General features: G+C 38.6%; 1 protein-coding gene across 2 annotated transcripts in view; it reads right to left on the reverse strand.

The window, feature by feature from the left end:
* Positions 1-227: 227 nt before the first annotated feature.
* GORASP2 (golgi reassembly stacking protein 2) overlaps positions 228-26,836 on the reverse strand; it is a 29,510-nt gene continuing 2,901 nt past the window's right edge. The window contains exons 2-10 of one of the 2 annotated variants that reach the window (XM_029225593.1): positions 17,208-17,288; positions 15,220-15,423; positions 14,224-14,310; positions 13,314-13,444; positions 10,223-10,355; positions 8,427-8,550; positions 4,258-4,344; positions 3,146-3,256; positions 228-1,553 (exon numbers count right to left, since the gene is read on the reverse strand). In XM_029225593.1, the coding sequence (XP_029081426.1) occupies positions 1,213-1,553; positions 3,146-3,256; positions 4,258-4,344; positions 8,427-8,550; positions 10,223-10,355; positions 13,314-13,444; positions 14,224-14,310; positions 15,220-15,423; positions 17,208-17,288 (1,299 nt within the window). In that variant the 3' untranslated portion in view covers positions 228-1,212. The remainder of the gene's footprint in view (positions 1,554-3,145; positions 3,257-4,257; positions 4,345-8,426; positions 8,551-10,222; positions 10,356-13,313; positions 13,445-14,223; positions 14,311-15,219; positions 15,424-17,207; positions 17,289-26,836) is intronic. The other variant, XM_029225594.1, reaches the window with a different exon arrangement.

Below are 26,836 nucleotides of genomic sequence, written 5' to 3' on the forward strand. Positions count from 1 at the left end.
ATTTATAATGCAAACAGAAGGAGCTATGATTAGAGGTGGAGCCTTCTTTTATCATTTAGCTTTAAGTATGAACCTGGCTCCAGAAATGGACTTATCCTGAAAACTGGCTGGCACTGGGTGGGCGCTGATAACTCTAGTTCCCAGCTAGTGATCACAGACCAGTTCCACACGCTGCTCCCCTGGCAACATTCACGCTAGTGCCAAGTCAATAACCGATCAATCTTTCATCTTATTTAAAAAAGAGATATAATATGCATTTAATTTCATTCAATAAATCAATTCCACATAACTTACCATCTCTTAGAAAATTCAGGAGACAGCAAACATCAGACATGAAAAATTACATGAGCGCAGTGTGATGCACTGGAGAGGAACGAATGCACCATGGCAATCAGGAGTTGTAATTTAAATGTACCACAAGAAGAAAAGCAAAACTACCGTAATTTATTGCTGTATCTATGCTTCCCAGTATAGCTATAATATTATAAGTAGCTACAAAGTGCCACCTTCTGGTTTAAAACTGTGGAACATCATCTTTATTTCTTTTTAAATGCCATTTTTTGGTGGACGTATAACAACGGCAGCAGTTACAAAATGTTGTCTGAGTACTTTTGAGAGCTCAAAACAAAGACCTGTGTATAGGCTGAATAAAAAGATGTTCAATTAATAGTGCACATAGTGTAACTTTAACAACATCTTTCATTGGAATTTTCATGTAAACCTTAATAGAGATGTGACTCACAGAGACCAAAAAGTAAAATATCTTTTCCTTTCACGGTTTACTGAGGTGCTCTGCATTCTCGCAAATGATTTACAAAATACAAGAAATGCCGCATGTGGGTATTAGGCGTGAAGTATTTCATTTTCTTACAGAAGGGGCAGCAGGAGGACCACCCTGTCGCCACCTTTCCCAAGGACGCACGCCCTCAAGAATGGCAGTGGAAACCTGGCAGCAAGCCACCCTTACAATTCTTTTTGGTTGTTTTAAAATACAAGCACTTCCTGACATTTCCCTCCCCGGCCCATGAGCCCCACCCCCACTTGGCAGGATACAAACCCACGTCCTCTTGCTTAGTTTTCCCCTCAGAATTATTTACAAGATGCTTACAGATACGGTACAAACTAGTATGAAATTAACGATAGTTTGCATTTCCAGACACACTCCTGTGGTGAAATAAGCACACCACGCCAATTCCGAAGGCCGGTCCAAAGCTAAGGTGACTCAGAGGCATTTGCATCCGTAACCGCAGAGACAGGCTTCTTGCTGGCTGGGATGGATTCGCCGACTCTGTCCTCAACAGTGGCCGGGGCCTTGGGAGTGGGGGGCGTCACACCCACGGTGAGTGTGGACGCAGCATCTGCCCTTGCAGTGGTCGGGACAGGGTCGGAGGGTGGGCTGCCGGTGGGTGGGAGAGAGGACAGCAGCTCTGTGGAGCCTGCCGTGGAGGAGACCTCTGGAACCAAAGGAAATGACGGGAGGAACTCGGATGGCATGGGGAGAGGTGCAATGCCAGGTAAGTTTTGGGGAGGCAGGGAAGGAAGAGGTGGCAAACCTAGGACAAAAATGGCATAGATCACACATCCTCCCAGCACTAGAAGAGCAGCAGTCAGCATCACACGGCTATTAATTTGCATTCGTTAAGGAAACAGAAGCTGAGGAGAGACAATACAAATCACAACTTCTGATTATCCTCAGTTGGAGGCCAGGACAGAGTTAAATATTCACTGCAGGACCAGCTGGCCAGGAGGAAAGGTTCCCTCACGTGACTCAGCCCAGAGCTCAGGGAGGAAATGATTCTCCCAGCCAGGATGGACAGGAGCCCACCCAGCCTGCGATGCAGCTACACCGAGTGCCCAGCAGGAGGACTCCACTCTCGGGGGCAAGCTGCAGGTGGATTTAAGCTGCCCTCTGGGCAGACAAGAGGAAGAGGAGACACAGGGGCCAGGCCTCCTGTGAAGGTTTCGCAAGGGAAGGGCCTGCTGTGTAGTCCCTGGCATTAGCCTCACCAGAAGTACTCAGCCTTTATAACTATATTTATAGTATAACTATTTATAGTACACTTGGCGGGTTTACTGTAATGATTTTAAAATGCAGATGAAGGGAAAGAGTATTAATTCTTTAAGAAACAAAGGAAAAGCAGGTTGTAAAACAGGTTTGGGGAAACCTGGGGACTGGTGAAACCCTTAATACTCTTAGAGTCTGTCAATCTGGGGAAAGGGCAGAGCCAGAAGCCAAGAATACAGGGCACAAAAGAAAAGACAAAGGGAGCACTGAGACAGTAAACATTAGTTTGAACTTACTGACTTCATTTGTTTCTAACCCATTGCACCGCAAAGCAAATGGGTTAACGAGGATGGGTAACGAATACATGTAGATGATGAGCGTGACCACAGGGGCCGTCAGAAATGTGACAATGCCACGGTGTAATAAGATCACTCGTTGACATCACTGATGGGCCCAATTCCTGAGATTAGCAATTAAAAGTCAGACCTGACTTGTGGCCATCTCAAAGCTAAAGATAATCCGGGCAATCATTAACCAGAGGAGCAGACTTGTGGGGACATTCTGCTGCTTCATTTTCATCAGTGCACAGAATATGAGTGTAAACACTCTGAGTATCTGTGAACTTAACTATTTGTAGCTAAAATCTCTCACAGTTTTTGTTATAAAAAATTTGTTAATAACGAAGAATATTTATCAAGTAGCAAGCCCAGCTAGCCTCAGCCACACAAAACAGGTGTCACTACTCCCCAGGTGGCAGCTGCCCAAAACATGAGGAGAATCACAGGGAGTTCATCTGCCCCCACTGAGTGAACTGCGCACACCTCCCATCCAACTCAGCCCAGCAAGGCCACGCCACTGCTCTTTATTTCTACAGCTGGCCTTTGTGGTGCTTGAGCTGTCAGGTGCAGGAGGGGAGAAAGGGGGAGGAGAGGCAGCCAGGCAGGGGAGCAGCACAAAGACATTCCTCCTCCTCTTCTTTTTCAAGCTTTTTAAATAAAAAAGATTGATTTTTATTTGAAGCAGCTGCAATTTGTTAAGCTGATCTGCCCTTGCCAGGAAAAGACTGAAATAGAGGACTGCCTTTCCTGGATAAAGCTTTTTATTAGACAGAGTCCTAGGAAGGCAAGATGGGCAACATACCCGGGTTCATGAGTTCCGGTAAGCTGACACCTGGCACGACGTGCGGGGCAGGGAGGTTGAGATTGGGGAGGGCAGGGAGGTTTGGTAGTCCTGCTGGTAAAGGCATCAGACCTGAAAAGAAGGCAGAGAACAAAAGATAAACCATCCAATCCTTGCATATTGAAAAAAATACTACCCACTTCAAAGTGAGAATACCAGAAGTCCACTTACCGTGTGGCAGTTTTATATCATAACAACAGTAACAATAACAAAATCTCTCCCAAGTGAAGCATCCTTCTATACCTAAGTGATTAGAAGACTAAGTGGGTAAGGGTTAAAACAAACACACACTTCTGAACCCAAAAGCAAGAATGATGCTGCCCTATGTCTTGGAGAAGGGGCTGATTTATCTCAGCAAATATGGAACTGATTTTCTTTGATGGTTGAGGTTTACAGTCTCTCAGGCTTTTTTTTTTCCTTTTTAATTTCAGACTTACAGTTGCTAATTTATATGAAGAATCCCCATGTATATCTTTCACTCTAACTTCTCAAATGTTAACATTTTACCAAACTTGCTGTGTGCACACATTTGGTTAATGGCTTAATATGTCTGTGTAATGACATCTTTAGCCATACAATTAAAGGCTCTCACAATGCAAGTATATTTGATCACTGAAATAATATCTGATCGTTATCTGCTGGATAAAGGGACTTGGTCTTCACTGGGAACAGTAAGTGAAATAAACAAAAATCTAACCTAACATTAGAGCTACTGAAGACTCAAGTAAGGAGTGCTCTCCTCCAGGACACAGTGTCTTATTCACTAAACAACAACCAGAAGCCCTGTGCTGAAGGACGGACAGTCTATATACTCCTTATTCCTGCCTCAGGCTGCACTGGGGGCAGGGAGGATGGTTGGCTGGGGTTAAGGAGCCCAAGGCTCAGCAGCTGACTAGCTGGTGACAGCAGTTCATTGCCACTTGGTCTCACCTAACACAAAGTTACAGCAGAGACAGAATGAGAGTAAAAGACATAAATAGTCACCGCATAGGTAGAAATTTTTTTCATTGTTTTCTAAGATGCAAAATATCAGTAAAGCTATTGTTATTACATATATGTCTCCTGCTACTTACCTGGTAATGTAGTAGCTGGGTTCATTGGCGGCACAGAAGTGAGGGACTGGTTTACTTGTGGTGGCAATAATGGTACTGTTGGTACACCTAAAATAAATGCACAACCTTTAAAAAATTTCAGTTGATAAGGAGTGAGCAGACTATCTCAGACAGTCTTCCGTCCCTTCCCTCCTGCCATGGTCAGGTCTTCACTCAGTGTGACTTTAGTCAGTTGGTCTCTAGCTGCATCACTGCCACAGCTCATCCACCTGCTCTGCCCTTGGCCCTTCGCAATGGCTGTTAGCAGACCGTGAGCCAAGAGGGCGGGGGGCTCTGCAAGCCCTCTGCAGCTAAGTAAAACCGGGTAAGAGTTTTACTCCTGACCTAAGCGGGGCTGGATTAGAAAACTGTTTTGGAAATTTGGAAATGGGATACAAGGATCCTAATCAGTCTCTATTGGGCTCCTGACCTAAAAGGCCACGTACACCTGGGGCTGCTGGGGGGCTATATGCCCCATGAAACAGTGAATTCTGGTCTGTGAAAGAGAATGATGTAGATGGCCTGAAAGAGACAGAAGAGCATGTGGACCTCCAGAGATGGGGAGAATGACCTGGCTTCCTGAATCTTCATTTCCTTTTGACCTTAGGTTCTGTGACACTCCTTTGAAGTCTAGTACATTCCCACTTTTACTGCTGTTAGCTTGAAGTGGTCATGTTCTTTACATTCAAGTAACTCTTACGATACCACCTAATGAAGATTACCTATTAATGTTTACCACCTACTCATGTGGGAGGTTTCGCTGATGTCCAAACAATAGTAATACTGCACATGGATTCTAGATTTTGTCTTACAGAGATCTGCTTAAATATGGTAGCAAGAATGAATTGTGCCTGAAAGTATGAAGCAACCATTTTCAGATAGCTTTTAAAATTTAGTTAGTCATGTGTTTACTTTTTTGCAGAAATTGGAGCCATGAAAAAATAGGGGAGGATTCTTTGTTTTATCAGATTCTCAAAGGGGCTGGACGGTTGGTTGGTGTGTTCAGTCTTTAAAGTTTGGGTGGGGGGGGGCACCTACTATATGTCAGACATTGTTCTAGGCACTGAGGAACTTTGCATAAAGAAAATAGAAATCACTACCTTCTGGAAATTTACATTCTGATAAGGGGCAGAAAAAGAAAGGGAGACAGGAAGTGTGAGAGGATCACATCGATTAATGTCATTTCAAAATGATATATTCATTTTCTGAAAATTTCTTAATCCAAAATTTTCAAATCCACAGAGGTGTTTTTTTAAAGCACATACTTTAATGTTTCTACAGTTACTGTTTGGGCTACTTTGCAGCAATATAATTAAAGCAAAGACAGAAAAATAAATGCCTAACAAAAAGTGGGTTCTCACATGTTATAATGCTAGAACATCTGAGTGTTTTTAAATTTATTTACTCAAAGTGAAAATACTGATTTCTTTCAGTCTCCTTTGAGCAATTTCTGCTTTATTTATGTCTCTGTCTTTTAATACTCAAGAAACCATTTCTCTACAGTGTAATAAGACCAGGGATCTCAGTGCATGTGCATATATGACAATATAAGTATAACTGTAATGTAATTAGGGAAGATTTAAAATGCCTCTCAAAAGAAACTGGAACTTGAAGAGAGATGTCAGCTATCTCCTAAAGCCAGAACACTTTGCACTGGAACACTCACTGTAAAGCCAGGTGAGAGTTATCAGACACAGACTGGATTGCTGTCTTGGGAAGTCTATCCAGGAATAAACTAAAAAACCATTTCTTACATCTGATGGGATGTAAGAAAAAAATCTTAATATCATAAAAAGAACTCAAACACTGCTTGAATGAAATAAACTTTAAAATCTCTTCCAAATGTATCCATGACTTGATACTGATGACATTAATATTTAATGTCATCCAAGAAATACTCTAAAACTGGACTGTGGTGATGACTGCACAACTCCATAAATTTACTAAAAATCATGAATTCTATACTTGCAGTGAGTTAATTTTATGGTATGCAAATTATACCTCAATAAAGCTGGGAAAAAAACCCAGCAAAGAGCAGGGGGTAGGGAGGTACGTTATCATACTGATAACTGGCGATGCTGGGCGGTGGGGGCTGGTTGTTCTACTTGTTACGCAAATGAATCTTTATTAATAGTCATCTAATTTTGAATATGTTTCAAGTTTTTAATTGTAAAAAATTTAAATTTCATACATATCTTTGGGAAATAAAACAAAGGCTCTGAAAAGATCTGAGATTTGAACCTAGGGGACAAGCTCCAGGGATCATACTCTTGACCTTAACTGCATCTTGATGGGCTGTTTTAAATCCATTCGAGAACAAAGTGGAATATGATCAAATTTGGGATATAAATATTTAAAAAAGAGCTCAAGAATAAAAGGCTATTAATGAAATAAAACTAAACCATGTCACAGTATTTCATCCACTTATTCAACATTAGTTGAGTATATAATATACTCTTGGTATAAAGAAAGAAAACCAGGAAACAGGAGATTTAAAAAAAGGAAAGGATAATTCAGAAAGAGTCATGTACCACAATGTGCATTGCAGCACTATTTACAATAGCCAGGACATGGAAGCAACCTAAGTGTCCACTGACAGATGAATGGATAAAGAAGATGTGGCACATATATACAATGGAATATTACTCAGCCATAAAAAGAAACGAAATTGAGTTATTTGTAGTGAGGTGGATGGACCTAGAATCTGTCATACAGAGTGAAATAAGTCAGAAAGAGAAAAACAAATACTGTATGCTAACACATATAGATGGAATAAAAAAAAAATGGTTCTGAAGAACCTGGGGGCAGGACAGGAATAAAGATGCAGATGTAGAGAATGGACTTGAGGACACGGGGCAAAGTGAGAGAGTGGCATGGACATATATACACTACCAAATGTAAAACAGACAGCTAGTGGGAAGCAGCCGCATAGCACAGGGAGATCAGCTCGGTGCTTTGTGACCACCTAGAGGGGTGGGATAGGGAGGGTGGGAGGGAGACGCAAGACGGGGGAGATACGGGGATGTATGTATATGTATAGCTGATTCACTTTGTTATAAAACAGAAACTAACACACCACTTGTAAAGCAATTATACTCTAATAAAGATGTTAAAAATAAATAAATAAATAAATAAATAAAGGAAAGGAAAGGGAAAAATAAACTCTATCAACATACGAAGTTTAGAACTGTATCATGTGACCAAGCAATTCTAATTTCTGGGTATATAACCAAGAAAAATGAAAACATATGTCCATGCAAAAACTTGTACACAAATGTTCACAGCAGCATTATTCATAATAGCCAAAAAGTAGAAACAATCCAAATGTCCCTCAACCGATGAATGGATAAACAAAATGTGGCATATCCATGCAATGGAACATTATTTAGCCATAAAAAAGATGAAATATTAATATATACTATGACATGAATGAACCTGGATAACACTATTCTAAGGGAAAGAAGCCAGAGAGGAAGGTCACAGAAGACCACACATATTATATGAAATGTCTAGATTAGAAAGAGAAAGTAGATTAGTAATTGCCTAGGCCTGTGGGATTGGGGGAAAACAGGGAGTGACGGGGTACAGGGTGTTTTTGGCGGGTAATGAAATGTTCTAAAGTGATTGAGGTGATGGTTGCAAAACCCACTAAATTGTATATTTTAAATGGGTAAATTGAATGCTATGTGAATTACATCTCCAGAAAGCTGTTGAAAAAAACCAAAACAAACAAAAAAAGAGTATATTAGGTAGAACAAGGAGTACAGAAAAAGAGGAGATAGGCGTATGTCCCCTGAGCAAGACTGAGTCCCTAGGAAAGGAATGGTAAACTGCTCACTTTTGTATCCCCAGTGTCTACTACTTAGGGGACATGCAAACATTTGTTGAGTAAATAGGGCTATTAAACAGAAATTAAAGGTAGAATCCTGACTCTACAACAAGATAAGCCCAAGATCTAAAACTGTCTGAAAAGAGGTTCAAATGCCTGTGATGATTCAGTACCAGCTTTCAGACAGGGCCTGTCAATGCAGAGCACATTTACAGTTTTCAAAGTACACTGGCATCAACTTTTAAAATTCTACAGCTTGGGACAGAAAACAGTATCGTGTAAAACAAAGTAGACTGAAAACAGAATCTATTTTTCTGCACACCTGTACTGAGAACATTACTGACAGCTGGTGGAGTTGAGCTAATAGAAAGTCCAGACAGACTCTGTTCAATTTCTGTAGTTCCTGGTGACGACAAAGACGGGGGATTAACTGAGGACAGCTGGACCTTCCAAAAAAAAGAAAGAAAAAAGGAAAATTACTCAAATTTACTTAAAAGAAAATATAAATATTGGCTCTCACCGGTCCTACAGATACCTTTTTCAATCATGTATTAACTGTCAAAAGTTTTCACCTAGCACTTTGGCTTTCAGACACTCCTTCCTAATTTTCATACGTGCCAAGGACCACGCACTGTAAACATCTCCCCCTCCTGTCACTTCCAGTCTTTTAACACATGGCATCTAGCCCATCATACACACTGTTATAGCCACTTCGACACCAGGAGGAGATTCTCTCTCCTCCTTCCTAGCCAGCCCAAAAAGATTATACTCAACCCTTAAAGCACCACTGCTTTCTTCTTCTTTGAATTCTCAGCCAGTTTTGTGTTTTTAATTTTCACTGCTCATGGAAGAAGTCAGCTGAAGTCTTAATACCATGATAGATTCCTTAAAAATTTCTTAAGATGTCTAACCTCATGAGTCCTCCTTACCTTTTCTCATCAATGAATGAATGTAGCAGCCAGATCTCTACCTTCTGGGAGCATGGGGTGGGGGTGGGAATGAATCTATATGGACTTTACAGATGGGTGGATGGGTGATTTCACCTCTGAATCCTCCAACTTATGCCAGCTCCAGTGCCCTCTGGCACATTCCAACATAACTTGTATTCTGGCCCTTCTCCCTAGCTGCCATTTCACCCTCTGGTCTTCTCAGACTGCCCATAGCGCCTCATCTGGGGCAGAGAGCACTGATTGAGGCAGCAGATATGATAGCAGGAGTCTGAACATACAACAACACTGGTTCTGGTTATGAGCCAATGGTGGATGGGGGTGAGGAGAGGTTACACTTCCCCATAGCTCCCCTTCACTTCCTCTAGAATTGGGGATGGCCCAACCATGCACCATAAAATGACAGTGGCAGCAGCCCTTTCTTTACAACTGTAGCATTTTCTTTTTGAATGTTTGGTTTTTATTTAGTCATGCATAAGAGTTAACTGTCCTGTAAGGCCTGCACAGGAAACATTTTAAAAGCCTATAAGCCTGCACAAATACCTCTTATTCCTTAAAAAGCCTCACTTTGATCCTGTAATACTTCCCACACCCCTAGCTCTCTTTGCTTTCCCAGTCAAGTTTCTTGAAATAGGAAGCAGCAGCTATCATCACCTTATCACTCACCACTCACCCTTTATCTCCTGTAAGTTGGTATCTGCATCCCATCAAGCCTTAAGTTGCTCTAGCCCAGGACATGTTTTTTCACTCCTTCTCTCACCTGACTTCTCTACCTCACATAGCTGCCTATGCCCCCTTTCCTGAAGCTCTGTTCTCTCCCTTTGGCCTTCTCCTGAGCTTCCTTTGCTGAATGCCCTTTCTGTGCCCATCCATTTAAACACTAGGGATGTTCAAGATTCTGGCCTCGGTCCTCTGACCCACCCAGGCCCAGTCCCTTGATGATTTTTATTCATTTTGATCATTGGATTAAATTACCCTCTCTCTGCTGATTCCCAAATCTGTATCTCTAGCCTTGCCCTCTTTCCTGAAACCTAGAACCAGAAAATGTTCATTTGGATATCCTATAGGAACTTCAAATCCAACATGTCAATATTTAACCCATCATCTGCCCAGTCTCAAATAAGTGCTACCGCCCCACACATCTACTCATCTGGGTGGGAAGTTACCTTACCTCCATAAATCCATCTTTAAGAGGAGTAATAGGTGTACCAGTCATCTGTCCTGGAAGAGAAATTTTCTTCCCTTCTTCAAATGGGCGTGTAGGTATTCGATGCAAATAACCATATCCAATGCCACATCCTAGGCTATGAAGATATTTTTTTCTTAAAGTTATTGTTATCAATCACAGCTTGCATTTTTGAGGTTTTGAAACAGAAAAACAAATCTCCATTCTTTTAAATACTGTCATCTTATCAGAAGTCTCTTCTGACAACCCTTTATTAAATAGCACCCTTCTTTCCACCACAGACACTAACCGTACTCTCCTTTATTTTTCTTCAAGTATTTATCACCATCCAACACATTGCCTATTTATTTGTTTATTTTGTCTCCCACAATAAAATGGTAAGGTCCTTGAAGGCAGAGACCTTGTTATGTTTACTGCCTTAACAGTTCCTGGCATATGGCAGACACTAAATAATTATTTGCTCAATGAATGACATATAGCCTTTCCACTGAAGAGCTCCAAGCACTTTTGCATGTTGATGTCATTTACACAACCTATAGGTCTATTTCAGAACCTGACACATTATCAATCCAAATTAATCCAGATTCCTTCTAATTCATCCTCCCAATGACACCAGAGGTACTATTCTAATAAGATACAATCACTTTCCAGAGTGATCTTCCCATAGTCTGTTGTCTTCTTTCCAGAGTCTGTTGTCTTCCCAACATTCCCTTTTCCTTCTTCCCTTTGGAGAACTACTCCTCTGCCGTTCTGTGCAGCACGGGTGGGACTGTCAATCAGGGGGCCTGTCCTGCCCAAAACAAGGAGTGGCTCATGAACAGAGACAGGCCAATTTACCTCTCTTGCCCAGGGCTGCAAATCTCGGAAGCGACAGAAAAAACCAAAATGGCTTTATCCCTTCAGTAGAAAGTGACGAAATTGCCAATTAGTTCTTCCTTTCTAAATCCCTAAGGGTGTCTGAGTCCTGTCCTTTCCCATTCTGAGTCTTTGATTATATGAGGGACTCCGTAGCTATAAATTCATGTCTGCTGCAGCTGGTTTCTACTATTTGGAACCAAAGAACCCTCACTGTTACAATATTATAGAACTAACACTGCCCGAAGTATATCCAAATTCCTGCCCACGGTATTTAAGGCTTTTCACAATCAGGTTCCAACTTATGTTTCCGTCACAATTGCCTTTATTTTCCAAACTACTTGCACTTTCTGAGTAGGACGTGCACAGGTATCACTGTGCCTCTCTCCTGCCAGGGCATCTGTTATTTCCATGGGTACTACTACCACCAAAAGCGGGGAGAGCAGGCAGTGGCCAACTTCGGCTCTTCCTTATCCAAATGTGATTTCATAACAATGCTTCATATTAAAAAATTACTTGTTCCCTCTTCTCTCACTTTTCCTCCCTATACCATCAAGCTGCAAATTTTGCTGAACTGGATCTCAGATAGATTTAGAGGAAGAAAGAAAGATTAAGTAATTTATACTGATCAAATACAAGCCTTTCAGAGGTAGCTACATTTAAAAACAAGGTGCTTATTAATCAAAAGAACTAAGTGGTGGTAGAGGAGGCACTTGAGGCAAGAGGGAGACCTCCATAAATTTAAAGACAGCCCAAGAATGAAGCTAAGAAAAATGTGCTGTAATGAAAGTAATGTGGCCAGCCTCTGAGGAAGGAATGAAAACCAGAGGCACACATATGCCAAATGGGGGCAGACTCAGGAAAGTGGTCTGTATGGGCCTGTCTAAAGCAACGGCTGATCAGTGGTACTAAGCCACGTCAATAGGAAAAATGTCTTCCATAGAAAAGGGATAACTGCTAAAGTCTAGAAAAGAAGGGCTCTAAGAACAAGAATGTAGCAGTATTTAGTCAGCATAATTAAAAATTAATGAACTAGTAATTTGCTGCTGAACTTCACCATCTAGAATCTCTTCCGTAAGACTTTGATTTCATGCTCACCAAGCAATCTTGTGGTAGTAATAGGATCTAAGTATTATTCTAACTGGAGAGGGGTTATTTTTCTATTGTAAACTGAAAATTTGCCTCTCTAATGATGACAGAAGCTTCTTTGCAAATTTAGTTTATATGAGGCAGTCCCTCTGAAATGAAATCAACTTTGAATACCTTAAGAAGATCATCTTTCTGTGTGTTTACAAACCTGGACAAAGGACAACGATAACTTGGTCAAGTATGGCCCCCAGACAGGCCACATTTTCTATCTCATTTTCTCAAATTGCAACAAGTTAGCATTCTGGTGGCAATATACATTTAGCTGTAGAACCTCAGGTAGTGTGGGTAAAGGTACTGTGAGCAAACAGGCTTTCTCCGTCTGCATCAGCTAAGTCATCCTTTTCCCAGCAAGTGCTGGAACTTTTATAAAACACTGGTAGAAGTTTCCAAACTCTAGGCTTTCCTATAATTCTGGTTTACACTCAACAATTCCTCAAATTAAAAAAGGTTCTTAGAACTTTCAAAACAATGAAAAATTTCAATTTAAACAGTAGATAGAAGACCTAAAGATACCATGTTAAGTCAGCATGCTTTGCTTTGGTCTGGCCTTTTGAAATTAGGGAACTGACTTGATGAACAGTCCCAGAAAACTGATTTTATAAAGTTTGCTTTTCTGCTTGGCTTGATCCTCTTTCTAAATGGCTTTTTATTGTTGTTGCAATTTTGTCTAACTTTTGGTTAAAATCAGCCTGTCCATTTCTAAAAGGTAACAGTTTCCACAAAGTGCTAAGAAATTTCCCCAGCAGCTACAGAAAGTTATACTGTATTGTCCCACTGCTGAGGAGGGAATTTTGGGAAAATAAAATAAAACTGAAAACTATTTTAATAAAATAACAAAACAAAAAAGTTTGTTAGATCAGAAAGAAAAGGACTGGGTATGTGTACCATGCTCAATAAATATGTGCTTTAAAAATATGAATTATTGGATTCAATATTCTAGGTCAGCTCTTTCCTTTTCTCAAGAGAAGTCTTACAATAAACCAATAACTTGTTTCAAAATAAAAACAATGTTTACAACACATCTGACTGGTAAATTTAAGTAGTCATAACTTAGTCTAAAAAATGACCTTACCTGCCTTCTCCACCCCATGCAGAATTTGGTGTAATAATCACTTCTCGACAGTTATCAGTGTCTGTATTATACACATAAAGTTTCAATGGTTTTGCTTCATGTGTTTCAATAAGGCTGAACAGATCTTCAGACTGCAAAAGCATTACAGTAGAAAAATGTTTTTGTTACTGAACTTTAGAATAGTAGGTCTCGAAACTGACTAATATCTAAAACAACAAAAACCTAAAACAAACAAACAAAAAACACACCTAAAACAACAAGAATGAAAAAAACGACATACACAAAAACCAGATTCTGGGCCCTGCTGCTGGACATAAAAATCATTTCTTAAAACCAATACTCCAAACGAGGTTTAATTCAATATATTACCTATCTACACAATGCAAGGCCTCATGTCCAGTTCTGTAAGACCTAGTCAGCAATTTTAGTAAAAGTCTTCTATACCCAAATTCTACATATTCTGCTTACTATCCATTATTAAGACCTGGTTCTCTGGGCACCTTATTTTTTCTCTCATTTGTGATTTAGCAATATATACTTCCACTAGCTAACAGACAAGGAAAAGGATCCAGCTAATACAGCTAAGCCAATTTTGTTACCTTAGAAAGGAGAAGAGAAAACGAAATCAATAATCAAGACGAGGATTCGATTTAATCTTAAGGTACAAGAGATTTCTAATATATACCATACACAAAATCTGTGCAGTTGCCACAGTGTATGTTTTTCCTCACAGCTGTACCTAGTAAGACACCTCCCAGATTTCTGTTTAACACCCTGGAGCGTAAGCTATCCTGATCAGCAAAGACCTAAATTTCAACTTTAAATGTGAAGTGTGCAAATATACTTCTGAATTTAACCATTAATGAGAAAATGTTAAATAACTGTTAGTATTAATAAACAAACGAATTACCTCATTCATGACCATATCTGCTCCAATGATATAATCACTATGAGGTCTAAGACCTGCCAGTGCTGCAGGAGAATTTGATTCCACTTCCTAGGATGACACAAAAACAACCCCCCCCATCAAATTATTGCATATAAAATAATCTTCCAAATTGTATAGTTCAGTCCTTAATTATAGTAATTTAACCCCCCCTATATTTTTCTTGTTAGAGATGTCAGATCAGAAACTATAGGATATATATATATTTAATCTCCCAAGCATTAAACAACCCACAATATTTAACAAATATTTAAAACATTTCTGTAGCTATTTGCTTTATTTTATTTTTTAATATTTATTTATTTATTTGGCTGCGCCAGGTCTTAGTTGCAGCAATTGGGATTTTCGTTGCGGCATGCGGGATCTTTAGTTGCGGCACGTGGGATCTAGCTCCCTGACCAGGGATCGAACCCGGGCCCCCTGCATTGGGAATGCGGAGTCTTAACCACTGGACCACCAGGGAAGTTCCTGTAGCTATTTGCTTTAAAATACCTTCTCCTAATGGATAAATCATTAAAAAATAGTTCTTGGGCTTCCCTGGTGGTGCAGTGGTTGAGAGTCTGCCTGCCGATGCAGGGGACACGGGTTCATGCCCCGGTCTGGGAAGACCACACATGCCGCGGAGCGGCTGGGCCCGTGAGCCATGGCCGCTGAGCCTGTGCATCTGGAGCCTCTGTTCCACAACGGGAGAGGCTACAACAGTGAGAGGCCCGCGTACCGCAAAAAAAGAAAAAAGAAAAAAAGAAAAGTAGTTCTTAGGCATCATATTTGCTTCTCTTCCTCAAGTTGTTTTTCTTTTTCACTAATCCATATTTTAAAAGCAACCAATTCTGATTTTCAGAAACTAAATATAGCCTAATAATACCCCTACAATCTCACCAAATTGGAGAAAACCACTATTAAAACACCTTTCTATACTGTTTCTTAAACTGCAAGTAACAATTCACAGTTGATACCTACCAACACATGCCAAACGTTTTCATTTGCCCCATCAAAGCTGCAGAAACGAATGCTCACTCCCAACAAGCCCTGGCCACCCCACATGTTACTTGGTGTGACTGAGGTCTCTCGCAGCTCCAGTGTTTTACTACTGTAGATAAGCATTTTTACAGGCTTTTCAACATTTGCTTTCAGTAGATCCTTAAGAGTATCATTGTCTTTATTCTGTAAACACATAGAAATTTTTCTTAATAAAAAACATTTACTTAACAGTAAGAATCTAATGTTAATTATCTTACCTTAAGCATCCCATGGCCCTACTGGAATAATATTATTAACATAAATAAAACATTCAATAGGTGGAGGTTTCATTAACATTCAAATACTCCTCAAAGTAAAAGAATGTCAAGAAATTAAGAACTTATGTTAGTGTAACAGAGCAGGACCCTATGGGGCCTTCCTGGGACAGGCCTTTCCCCCTATCCTCTGCTGTAGTACCTCTCTGAAGTACCCACATAATAGTATCTCATGCATATTTCCTGAGTTTTTCAAATACTAAAAACCACCACCAAAAGGAAGAAATTAACTACCTGAAGATCATGAGCAGGTAGCCTCCAGACCTACTGGTGGCTAAGGATTGATCACCATTAACCAGAGAATTGTGCATGAGCTGATCACATACCGTGGGACACCCCTCCCCTCCCCTTGCCTTTAAAAATGCTTTGTTGAAACCCTTCGGGGAGTTCAGGTTTTTCTGAACATGAGCCACTCATTCTCCTTGCTTGGCCCTGCAATAAACCTTTCTCTGCTCCAGACTCTGACATTTCGGTACTGTCTGGCCCCACTGTGCGTCAGGCACATGAACTTGCGTTCAAATAACATTAGGAACAACTCCATAGCTGACTATGGAATTACAGAATTTGCAAGCCAACATTATTTGAAATGATCCAGGGCTTCAATGATAAAAAACCAAAATACTCCACAAGAAGACATATTACTAACAGAGTTGGTATGACTTTGATTTTAAAAATCTAAAACATCTGCTAGAGTTGAAGTTTAACTTTAGACTCTACTCCTACATATACACTTTATTTACTACAAACTGGCAGGAAAAGAAAACGGAAACAGTATGTTAAATATTTCATTACATAAATGAATAAAGGCCATTACGTAGGTGATGTTGGTAGTAATGAACAAAAACTTAAGACTGTTGTGAAAAAATAAACCAACGAAGCAGCCACTGTCATAAGAATTTCCTTTACTGAAATTATAGTTTCCTTCCTATTGGACTTTACTACATGTAAACTGAAAGCAACTTATAAAAAGTGGGTTTTTGTTGTTGTTGTTGTTTTTGCGGTACGCGGGCCTCTCACTGTTGTGGCCTCTCCCGCTGTGGAGCACAGGCTCCAGACGCGCAGGCTCAGCGGCCATGGCTCACAGGCCTAGCCGCTCCGCGGCATGTGGGATCTTCCCAGACCAGGGCACGAACCCGTGTCCCCTGCATCGGCAGGCAGACTCTCAACCACTGCGCCACCAGGGAAGCCCATAGAAAGTGGTCTTAATTGTGCACTTCTGGAACACATCTCTGTATAGTTTTGTAACATTATTTCTATTGATATATCAGGGAATTGAGCAACAAGAAAACTGACAAGTTACTTGAGAATGAGTCTTTACTAATCCATTTGCCAATAACCTACAAAAGTCTGACATCTTTGAAAAAGCAAAAGAGCAACAAAACCACATCTTTCTGCTTAAAAAAATTAAATATTTAACATATAAAGTAAAAGTCTCCAGTGATTTTCTTCTCCTAAGATTATCACTGGAGTGTGAGGTATAGTATTCTATATTTGACATTCTCATGTTTACTAGCACAGGGTTATTTTATTGGTATCATACTCTAAATAATGTTTGTAACCAATGAATAACTATCCATCCCAGATAATCTGAAAAATTCCATTTTCAAAAGATTACAAAATACCATAGGCGTAACTATAAAAAGCTGAACTTACTAATCTCGAACCATTAATAGAAACAATAAAGTCAAAGAATGGCTCCAGTCCAGCTCTATGTCCTGGGGAATTTTCTTGTACCTGTAAAAACAAAAATGCCAAAAATGAAAAATGCAAAGCTTAATTATGAATCAAAAGCTAAATTTTAATACCCATCACTTTTCAGTAAAAATAGATTAATTTCATTGATACAGGTACCCACTAGTTCTCTTATTTCTCTTTATCTCCCAGATAATGTCCCTGCAGCTCCCTAAATTCTACTCATTCTTTAAATTTATCTCGTACATGAGGTTTTTCCTCTATGGTTCTATTTCACACCACTTTCTGCTTTTTGGGGCGTGGGGGACAATCCTCCCAGCATTTAGCGCATGGCATAGCAGACAGTTAATCATTACAACTGAGTGGCAAATTCAAATTAATTTATTCTACTTATTACATGACTACTGCTAGCAAGGCACTATTCAATTACAAAACTAATGTAGGAACATAGCCACTGTTATCAAGACATTTATAATCTGTTGAGGAACAGGCAAGAAGAAGGAGAGATGGAGGACACAGACCTCTAATAGCTGTAATACAAGCCCAAAGATGTTAATGGTTATAATGGAGGTACAAAGTTCTAAGGGGAAGATTAAATCTGACTGAAGAAGTCTCACAGAAAAAAAAAATGACATTTGAATTGTGCTTTAAAAGGGGGTAGAACTTTCAAAGGTGCAGATGGATAAGGGGATGAGAAAAAACATTTGAAAGTTAAAGACATAATATGAGTAAAAACCCAGGGGGAGCCTGAAAAATGAGGATCATAATATAGTATACCTAGAGCCAACAGGGTGGTATGGGATAGAAATGAATTATATGCAACATTTTGTATGAATCAGCAGTTTTCAGGGTGTAAAGATCCATGGCTTTCCTCAGATTCTCAAAGGGTTTCTCCTCAACCCAAATAAAGTGTTAAAACCATGGATTTTGTGGAATTCTTTTATTTTACAGGTGAAGAAACCATCTTATAACTTGCCTATGGTCTTACAGCTGGGTAGTGGTAGAGGTGAAACTCAAAAGTATATAACTATTAGTCCAGTAAGAAGGCTGGAAGGAAAGAATGGAGCAAGACTTACAGAGGATTTTACACGGAAGATTAAGATTACCTAGTTTCTCAACAACTCAAATGTTTAGCACCCCCAATTTGAAATGGATTAAAATAAACTATTAAATTTCCTAAATTTGCAGTAATATAAATATTGGTAGCTAGTTATGGTAGTAATATGACAAAAGAGCAAAAAGTTAATACAGAACATTTTGCATTTCCTCTAAAATATTTTCATAACGTTTTAAGGAATTTTTATTCTGCTTGATGTTACTAAATACTGTCCAAACTATCCCATGAAAAGAGTTTGCACTGATATTTGTAGGCTGAACTTATATAATAGTCTAAACAGTTCTAATAGTCAATTCTGAGGCTAATGCAAGTAACAGATCCACATCCATCCATACATCAATCTGTAGCTATTCACACAGTAACAAATCATTTTAATGCTTTCAAAATGGAACCCAAATTGTTCCCAGAATATGTCCCTCTTATACCAGACTTCTTGGATTAATGAGACTTGATCTTGGATTAATGATACATTCATTACTATTTGGATTAATGTTACCTTTTATTCATTTAAAGCCAAATTATACTATCATTGCCTCTGAAGAAGTAACACTAGATTTTCTTCATTTGTCACAGTAAGGAATAGTTAGTTGTCCATTACAAAGATGGCTCAGTGTTTAACTTGCTAAAACTGTTTGACCTTGTTTTATGTAAAATTTCCTGCAAATGTGGGATTAAATCATTTTTGTAAATTAAACGAGTTAAATATCAAAGGGACTTATTATTTAAAGGTGTTGGCTCGCTAATAAAAATAATCAGTATATACTGTTTATTTTCTTTATACTCAGTTTTCTTAAATGGGGGCTATTTTATATTCCAAAATGGCAGATAGATTTCTCCTCAAATGGCAACTCTGAAAGGAAAATGGTGGCTGCCTGGAGCTATTATGAGAAGAAAAGAGACGTCAAGTCACAGCTAGCTGGCAAGAAAAGTCATAATACTCTAGGTGTAAGATGCCTGCCTATTAGGTTCCTATCAATTAGGTTCGAAATGCCTGAGGTGTGAAAAGAGAATAATTAGCACAGACCCTAGGAGCCCCCTCAGAAGGGAACTTCTCATTTAACGGGGTCCACATCTAATCATCTAATTCTCTGACTGGAAATGTTTCCAAATGACCATTTTATCTAGAAACCAACTAGTCCATTGATCAATTTCAGACTTCTCCATTGAGGCTGCCAACACTTCACCTTTTAGTTAAAAAGGGCTAAAGGCAATACTTTTGTAATATCACCACCAACCAAGGAAGGTGATCCCACACACTGATTCTTATCATGCCACCCTCCAAGTATCAAGTTTTACCACTATTTGTTTGAAATGGAAAGTTTCCAATACCATTAGAATTGTTCTTCCCCATAACTCTAAAAAGATTTAATAGCTAAATTTGGATTCTAAAATAAATAAATAAATGTAAATAATCCTTTCTCTATTTTCTATTTTCATTTGCTAGAAACATCGATATCTCTGTTTCTAATGGACCCTGAAATTAATTTCTTTCCTAAATTTATTTACATCATTAGTACCAGCACAATTCTGGCATCTAGGTATCTTAATTACTACTAGGAAGCCAGCAGAGGGAGCCCTAGAAAATGCTCTCTTTGACCCTAATTCATTTAAAGAAAATTTCCTGTATTTAATAGCATGGAAAATAAATTCTACTACACCACAAATTAAACATCCACAAAGGTAAGTTCCTCTGGCAGTATTACCCACTGACAAGAATCTCTTAGGCACCTAATCTCTCAAGCATCAGATTACCACTTCAATACTTTGTTCCCTATGAGGTCTCATGATTGTTGATTCGTCTGTTTGCTTCAAACCATCTTAATTTAAAAAAAGAAAAAACATATATACCCGGCTCCATGGGCTATTTAATTTATTATTGGGCCAAATATCACAGCAATTTAAGATGAATAGATTAACTTTGAAAGTTTAATAATTAAGATTTTACATGGGGCTTCCCTGGTGGCGCAGTGGTTGAGAGTCCGCCTGCCGATGCAGGGGACATGGGTTCGTGCCCCGGTCTGGGAAGATCCCACATGCCGCGGAGCGGCTGGGCCCGTGAGCCATGGCCGTTGAGCCTGCGCGTCCGGAGCCTGTGCTCCGCAACGGGAGAGGCCACAACAGTGAGAGGCCCATGTACCGCAAAAAAAAAAAAAAATGTACAGTGAAAAGATAATAGAATTTTAGAGCCAAACTGACTTGATTTTGAGTCATGGTTTGCCTACTTATTAGCTTTTTGAGCTTGGGAAAGTTTATCTTCCTGGGCCTCAATCTTCTCATCTGCAAGGAAGAGAAAATGCCAGCTACTTTACGAGAATATTGTAGAGACTGAATGAATTTAAGTTCATAAAATGCCTAGTGAAATCTCTGACATATGATAGGAGTCCTACAAATCTTAAACTCCTCTTCCTAACTCCACAATCACCACCTGAGGGCAAAACTTTATAACCAATTAATTCCTGGACACTACATTATTTTTCTAACCATGTATTAATTATCTCTCACCTCTTAAACAAAAAAAGAGAAAAAGACACAGAACGTCAGTCAGCTAGGAAGAGGAGATAAATCATTTTAAAAAATGTTGTCTCTCAAAAATCAATTCTATATGGACGTCAGATCTAAAGGTCAAATGTAAAACAATAAAGCTTTTAGAGAAAAACATAGAATATCTTTGAGATCATCAAGTATGAACACTTTTCTTTTTTTTGGCCACGCTGCATGGCATGAGGGATGGGATCTTAGTTCCCTGACCAGGGATCAAATCCGTGCCTCCTGCACTGGAAGAGCCTTAACCACTGGACCGCCAGGAAGTCCCAAGACTTCTTAAACTGAACACAAAAAGCTAACCATAAATTTTTTAAAAACTGATAAACTTTACTAAAACTATGAACTTCTGCTCATCAAAAGACACGATTAAGAGAGTGAAATGATACAACATAATATCCAACAAAGGAACTGTATTCAGAACAAATTCAGAATTACTGCAAATCATTAAGGAGAGTGAAACCACAATGAGATACCACTTCACATTCACAAAACCTGCTAAAGTAAAAAAGACGACAACAAGGATTGGCAAGGATGTGGAGAAACTGGAACCCTCATACTAAAATGGTGCAGCCTCTGTGGAAAACAGTTTTGCAGATCCTCAAAATGTCAAACAGAGAGTTATTGTATGACCTAGCAATTCCACTCCTAGGTATATAACCAGAAGAAATGAAAACATGTCCATGTAAAAACTTGTACACAAATTTCATAGCTGCTGGAAAGTGGAAATGTCCTTCAACTGATGAATGGATAAACAAAATGTGGTACACTTATAGAATGGAATATTATTTGGCAATAAAAAGGAATTAAGTATTGATATATGCTACAACATGAGTGAACCTTGAAAACATTACGCTAAGTGAAAGAAGCCAGTCACAAAGACCATATATTGTATGATTCCATTTATATGAAATGTCCAGAATAGGCAAATCCATAGAAAGTAGATTAGTGGTGACCAGGGGCTGGGAGAAGGAGGAAAAGGGAGCAACTGCTAATGGGTAGGGAGTTTATTTCTAGGGTGATAAAAAGGTCCTGGAATTAGATACTGATGATGGCTGCACAACTCGGTGAATATACTAAACAACCAATGAACTGTAAACTTTAAAAGACTGAATTTAATAGTATGTAAATTACATTTCAATAAAGCTGTTTAAAAAAGAAGACAGACAACTTAACGAAATGGAGAAAAGATTGTAGCAGACACTAAACAAAAGAGGATGCTGAAGTGGTCAATAAATATGAAAATACGGTCGACTTCAACAGTCATCAGGAAATGCAAATTAAAACCACAATGGGATACCACTACACACCTATCAGAATGGCCAAGATGAAAAAGGGAAAATACTAAGTGTTATGAGGATATGGAACAATCAGAAACCTTAATTGCTGCTAGTGGGAATGTACGTTAGTAAGCTATTTGGCAATATCTATACTAAAATATACACATCGTTGCAAATATTCCACTATTTAGTATACCCAGTAGGAATGGGAATACATATGTTCTCCAAAGGCATACACAATGTAACATTCACAGCAGCACTATCTGTAACAGCCCCAAGCTAGACTGGAGGAGTTCAAGGCTCACCTGTTGAAACATTCTCTTCACATGTTTTATCAAAATAAATCAAAGAGCATGTTCTCCTGATTCTGACCCAATGCTGTAACTTGTGACATATGAAGAAATTTGAAATAAAATTCTAATGCTAATTAAATGAAATAAAAACCCATCACTACATCATAGCTTCCTAGAAAAGATCTGCATGTTAGAAAAATGATGCTGAAAGAAACTGGTCTGCTTCAAAAGAAACTAAAACTCTGACAACATGCCATCTCATTTTATACTCTTCAAATACCAACTCGGGTATTTGTTTCTTAGGGAAAGAAAACTTGCTGTGTGATCTCAGGCAATAATCTTTCTGTGCTCCTTTTCCTTAGCTGTAAAGTGAGGAGGCTGACTAGATAGTCTCTAAGATTGAATGACTCACCATGAAAGAAGTCTGTTGTTAAGCTATCTATAGATTTTACAGTGTAGATCAAACCCAACAAGATCATTTTTAATTATACAGACTGTAGGTCATTTTAGTTCAGGTGTTTAGTAACACTGTGGCAAAGCAATGAAAAGGACACTGGCACTCACCTATCTTTTAAAATACAGATGTAAAGTTTCCTCAAAAATGAGGATTTTAAAAAATTAACAGGGACATTTATAAAATTAATGGGTCAGATTTGATCCAAAACTTAAACAGCAGTGACGTACAGGGTTAGGTACATGGACAAAAAGTAGCTGCTGAATGACTAATTAAATGGAAATATTAATTAAAATGTTTACAACAAGTATATTTTAAGCAGTATTGGCACTATAATAGTTGTTCTCAACAGGTGACACAATAACATAAATGCTAATAATAAAGGTAACAGCTAACATTTATTGAGTTTTTATCATATTCCAGATGCTATGTTAAGTGCTTTACATGGAATATGCCATTTAATCCTCAGAATAACCAATGAAGTAGACAGCATTTTTTTAATAAAGAAATTTAATGTGCTCAATTTTTTTTCAAAATATTTTCATGTATACTATCTAATGTGGTTTTTAGTAAAAAAACAAAATCAAAAACAAAAGGTGGAGGAGGCACTACTCTTATCCCCACTTTTCAGATAAAAAGAATGAAGCTCAAAGAAGTTCAAAGGTTTGCCCAAGGGAAGACAATGAAGTGATGGAGTGACACTAGAATCTAGTGATTCACAAGGGTGGTCTCCAGTGGTCTACTATGATAGTCTCTCAATGTACCCATGTCCACAAGATGACAAGGTTCCTTACTACGGATAATGTGCTTACATGATCCCTCACTGATGCTTAAAAAAACAAACACACAAGCAAAACCCAAAAAACCCCAGCATTATTCTCTTCATGCTGTAGTAAATTGATATGCGATGCCAAGAGGACCTATACAGTCTCTCAAAGTAACTACTCTGTTTTTGCATATGTTGTTTGGAAAAAAGTCATCTTACTTGATAATCACAACTCCCAAGGCAATCTACAGTCAGATTCTAAAGCACATATCAAATCTTTATGGATATTTTCTAGTTTAGATTGTTAACTGCTTTTTTATTAGTAAATCAATCAATATAATCCTTTTGGTAGAATATTAAATGAATGTACTGATATTAGTGGTTATTCTAAGTTCAATTCTTCTGAAAATTTCAGGGGAATTATTAAAAAGCCCTGTCAGTATCTGACCCAGAAAGGCACTGAAGCCAGTTCTGTGCGCTCTACTACTTACTGACCAGAGACAGAAACCATAATTACCCACCAAGAGCAGGTCTCCCCAAATGAGGATCCTGAAGATCCATACATTAAAGCACACTTTATCACAAAAATATATAAGGGTATACAAACAACATGACACTATTAATTTGTTCGAGGCTTATTAATATCAGTTAAAAGTTTATGTCTAATTATACTGACAATTCCTAAAAGTGTCCTAAGGTTCACAAACATTGTATTTCATGGCATTAATAAAACATTCATTCATAATAAAATGAAGTATTCTGATTCCTACATTTGAAAGCAATATCAAAGAATGTGTATTAAACAATTTCACAGCCTTTTATTAGAAGAGATCAATTTTGGGAGCAGGTTAGAATCTTCAAATGGTGTTTATAAAGCTTTTTCAATTATAACTTTATATTTGGAAAACATCAAATAACCCAACTGTTTTCTTTTTATACCCACTGTTTCAGAATGAGCGAGAAGATAAGGGATAATAGTGAGATTTTTATGTTTTTCAAATGGGGGCATGAGTTTAAAAAGTTAGAGAAACACTGGGTTAGAATAAAAAAAAATTATGACTATCAAATAATGGGATTTCACTTTCTCAGAACAAGTACCAAGTTGAAATCTTGCAGGATTTCATGTAGATTACTTAGGTTCCATTAAAAAAAGAGCACATCTAGGGACTTCCCTGGTGGCACAGTGGTTAAGAATCCACCTGCCAATGCAGGGGACATGGGTTCGAGCCCTAGTCTGGGAAGATCCCACATGCCGCAGAGCAACTAAGCCCGTGCACCACAACTACTGAGTCTGTGCTCTAGAGCCCGTGAGCCACAACTACTGAGCCCACGTGCCACAACTACTGAAGCCCACACGCTTAGAGACACACAAGAGAAGCACCGCAATGAGAAGCCCGCACACCGCAACAAACAGTAGTCCCCACTCACCGCAACTAGAGAAAGCCTGTGCGCAGCAGCAAAGACCCAAACACAGCCAAAAATAAAATTAACTAATCAATTAATTTTTTAAAAAAGTATAGGCAACTCTTAAAAAAAAAGAAAAAGAGCACATCTATATAATAGTAGATACGGTCTAGGTATTCTGTTTTCTACAGAAATAATTCCACTTACTCTCACTTTCTCATCTAAGGAGAGTACCTAATGCTGCCCAGTCTGCAGCAAATGGCTCAGAAGATAAAAGCCTGTTATTACACTGGAGACACAATTCATCTCAATGGCCTTTCCTTCAAAACATCCATCATCTCAAAATCTCTCTCAGAGGAAATTATAAGGAACAGTGAACATGACATTTTCCATATCCCCATACTGGTGTGAACACTGGTTCCAGAATGTCCTCAGATACCCTCCATTTCAAAGAATATTAAGTGTAGAGTGGAATTAATTTGAATATTTTAATTTAGAAACATCTTATAATGGGCATCCATGAGGCAACTCCAAAAACGTAATTTTGAAAATGGTCTTGTTGGGTCTACTTGATAATTAATAGAAAATCTAGACAAGAATTCTGTATTCAACATACTGCAACTGTAGTAACTTCTAACAAAACTGAGAAGTCCTGGCTAACATTTCTCCTGCCTTATGTTAGGATTAGAGAATGGGAATAAAAGTGGTATGCATGGTGAATGCGGAACCCGACCCAATGCATAAGGGAATCAGAAATACAACGTTCTTTTTCTTTTCTTTTTTTTTTTTTTGGCCATGCCCTGCGGCTTGCGGAATCCTAGTTCCCCAACCATGGATCCAACCTGTGCCCCCTGCAGAGGAAGCAAGGAATCCCAACCACTGGACGGCCAGGGAATTCCCTATAATGTTATTTTCAAAAGAAAGCTTCTGAACAAATTTTAAAATCTTTCACTAGGAGTCCACTTTCAAAAAATAATTTTTATAACTATATTTTTTGTAAATATACAAATATTTCATAGTCACTGTGAAAATTTGGGGTAATATATTAAAATTTAAAAGGAATAAAAATGTCACCATCCACCAATAATCATTTTAATATCCTGGCTTATTACCTTTCCATTTTATTTCCCTAGGCACTCAAATGTACATGCACACACACAGAAGCATACCTGTGACCACAGAGTGTTTTGAAACATAATTTTCACTGAATGCACAGAATTCCAATCTGTAGTTAGGCCTTGATTTATTTAACAATTCCTCATTTGTTGGATATTTAGGTTGTAAAGCCAACATCCTATGATAACTTTTGGCCATATTGTACTTGATTATATCATATTACTCAAAATCTTTGTGAAACATGGCTAAAGGGCAATGGTAGGCACAGGGAAAAAAAAGACGAGGAAAAATACTTCAACAGTATTTACCTTTAGATGGCAGGATTACAGGTAATTTAGGTTTTTTGTTATACTTTCTGAACTTATCCAAATGCTCTCTAATGAACACGTGCCAATAATCAGAAAACAATGTAGTAATTTACTAAAATGAAGACCAAAGACATTACAATTCAATAATATGGGAAAATACATTTTAAGTGAAAACGAAAGGTAGGATTTAAGGTTGTAGATATGTATTTGTAACAGCAAAAGACTAGAAAAACTAAATGTGTAACACCAGGAGGTGGTACTTAACCAAACTACGGTATAAAAGACTTACTATGGAGCTAGGTGAAGGCAAG

This window comes from Monodon monoceros, unplaced genomic scaffold, assembly GCF_005190385.1.
Source record: "Monodon monoceros isolate NGI ecotype Baffin Bay Population unplaced genomic scaffold, NGI_Narwhal_1 Super_Scaffold_16, whole genome shotgun sequence".
Lineage (NCBI taxonomy): Eukaryota > Metazoa > Chordata > Mammalia > Artiodactyla > Monodontidae > Monodon > Monodon monoceros.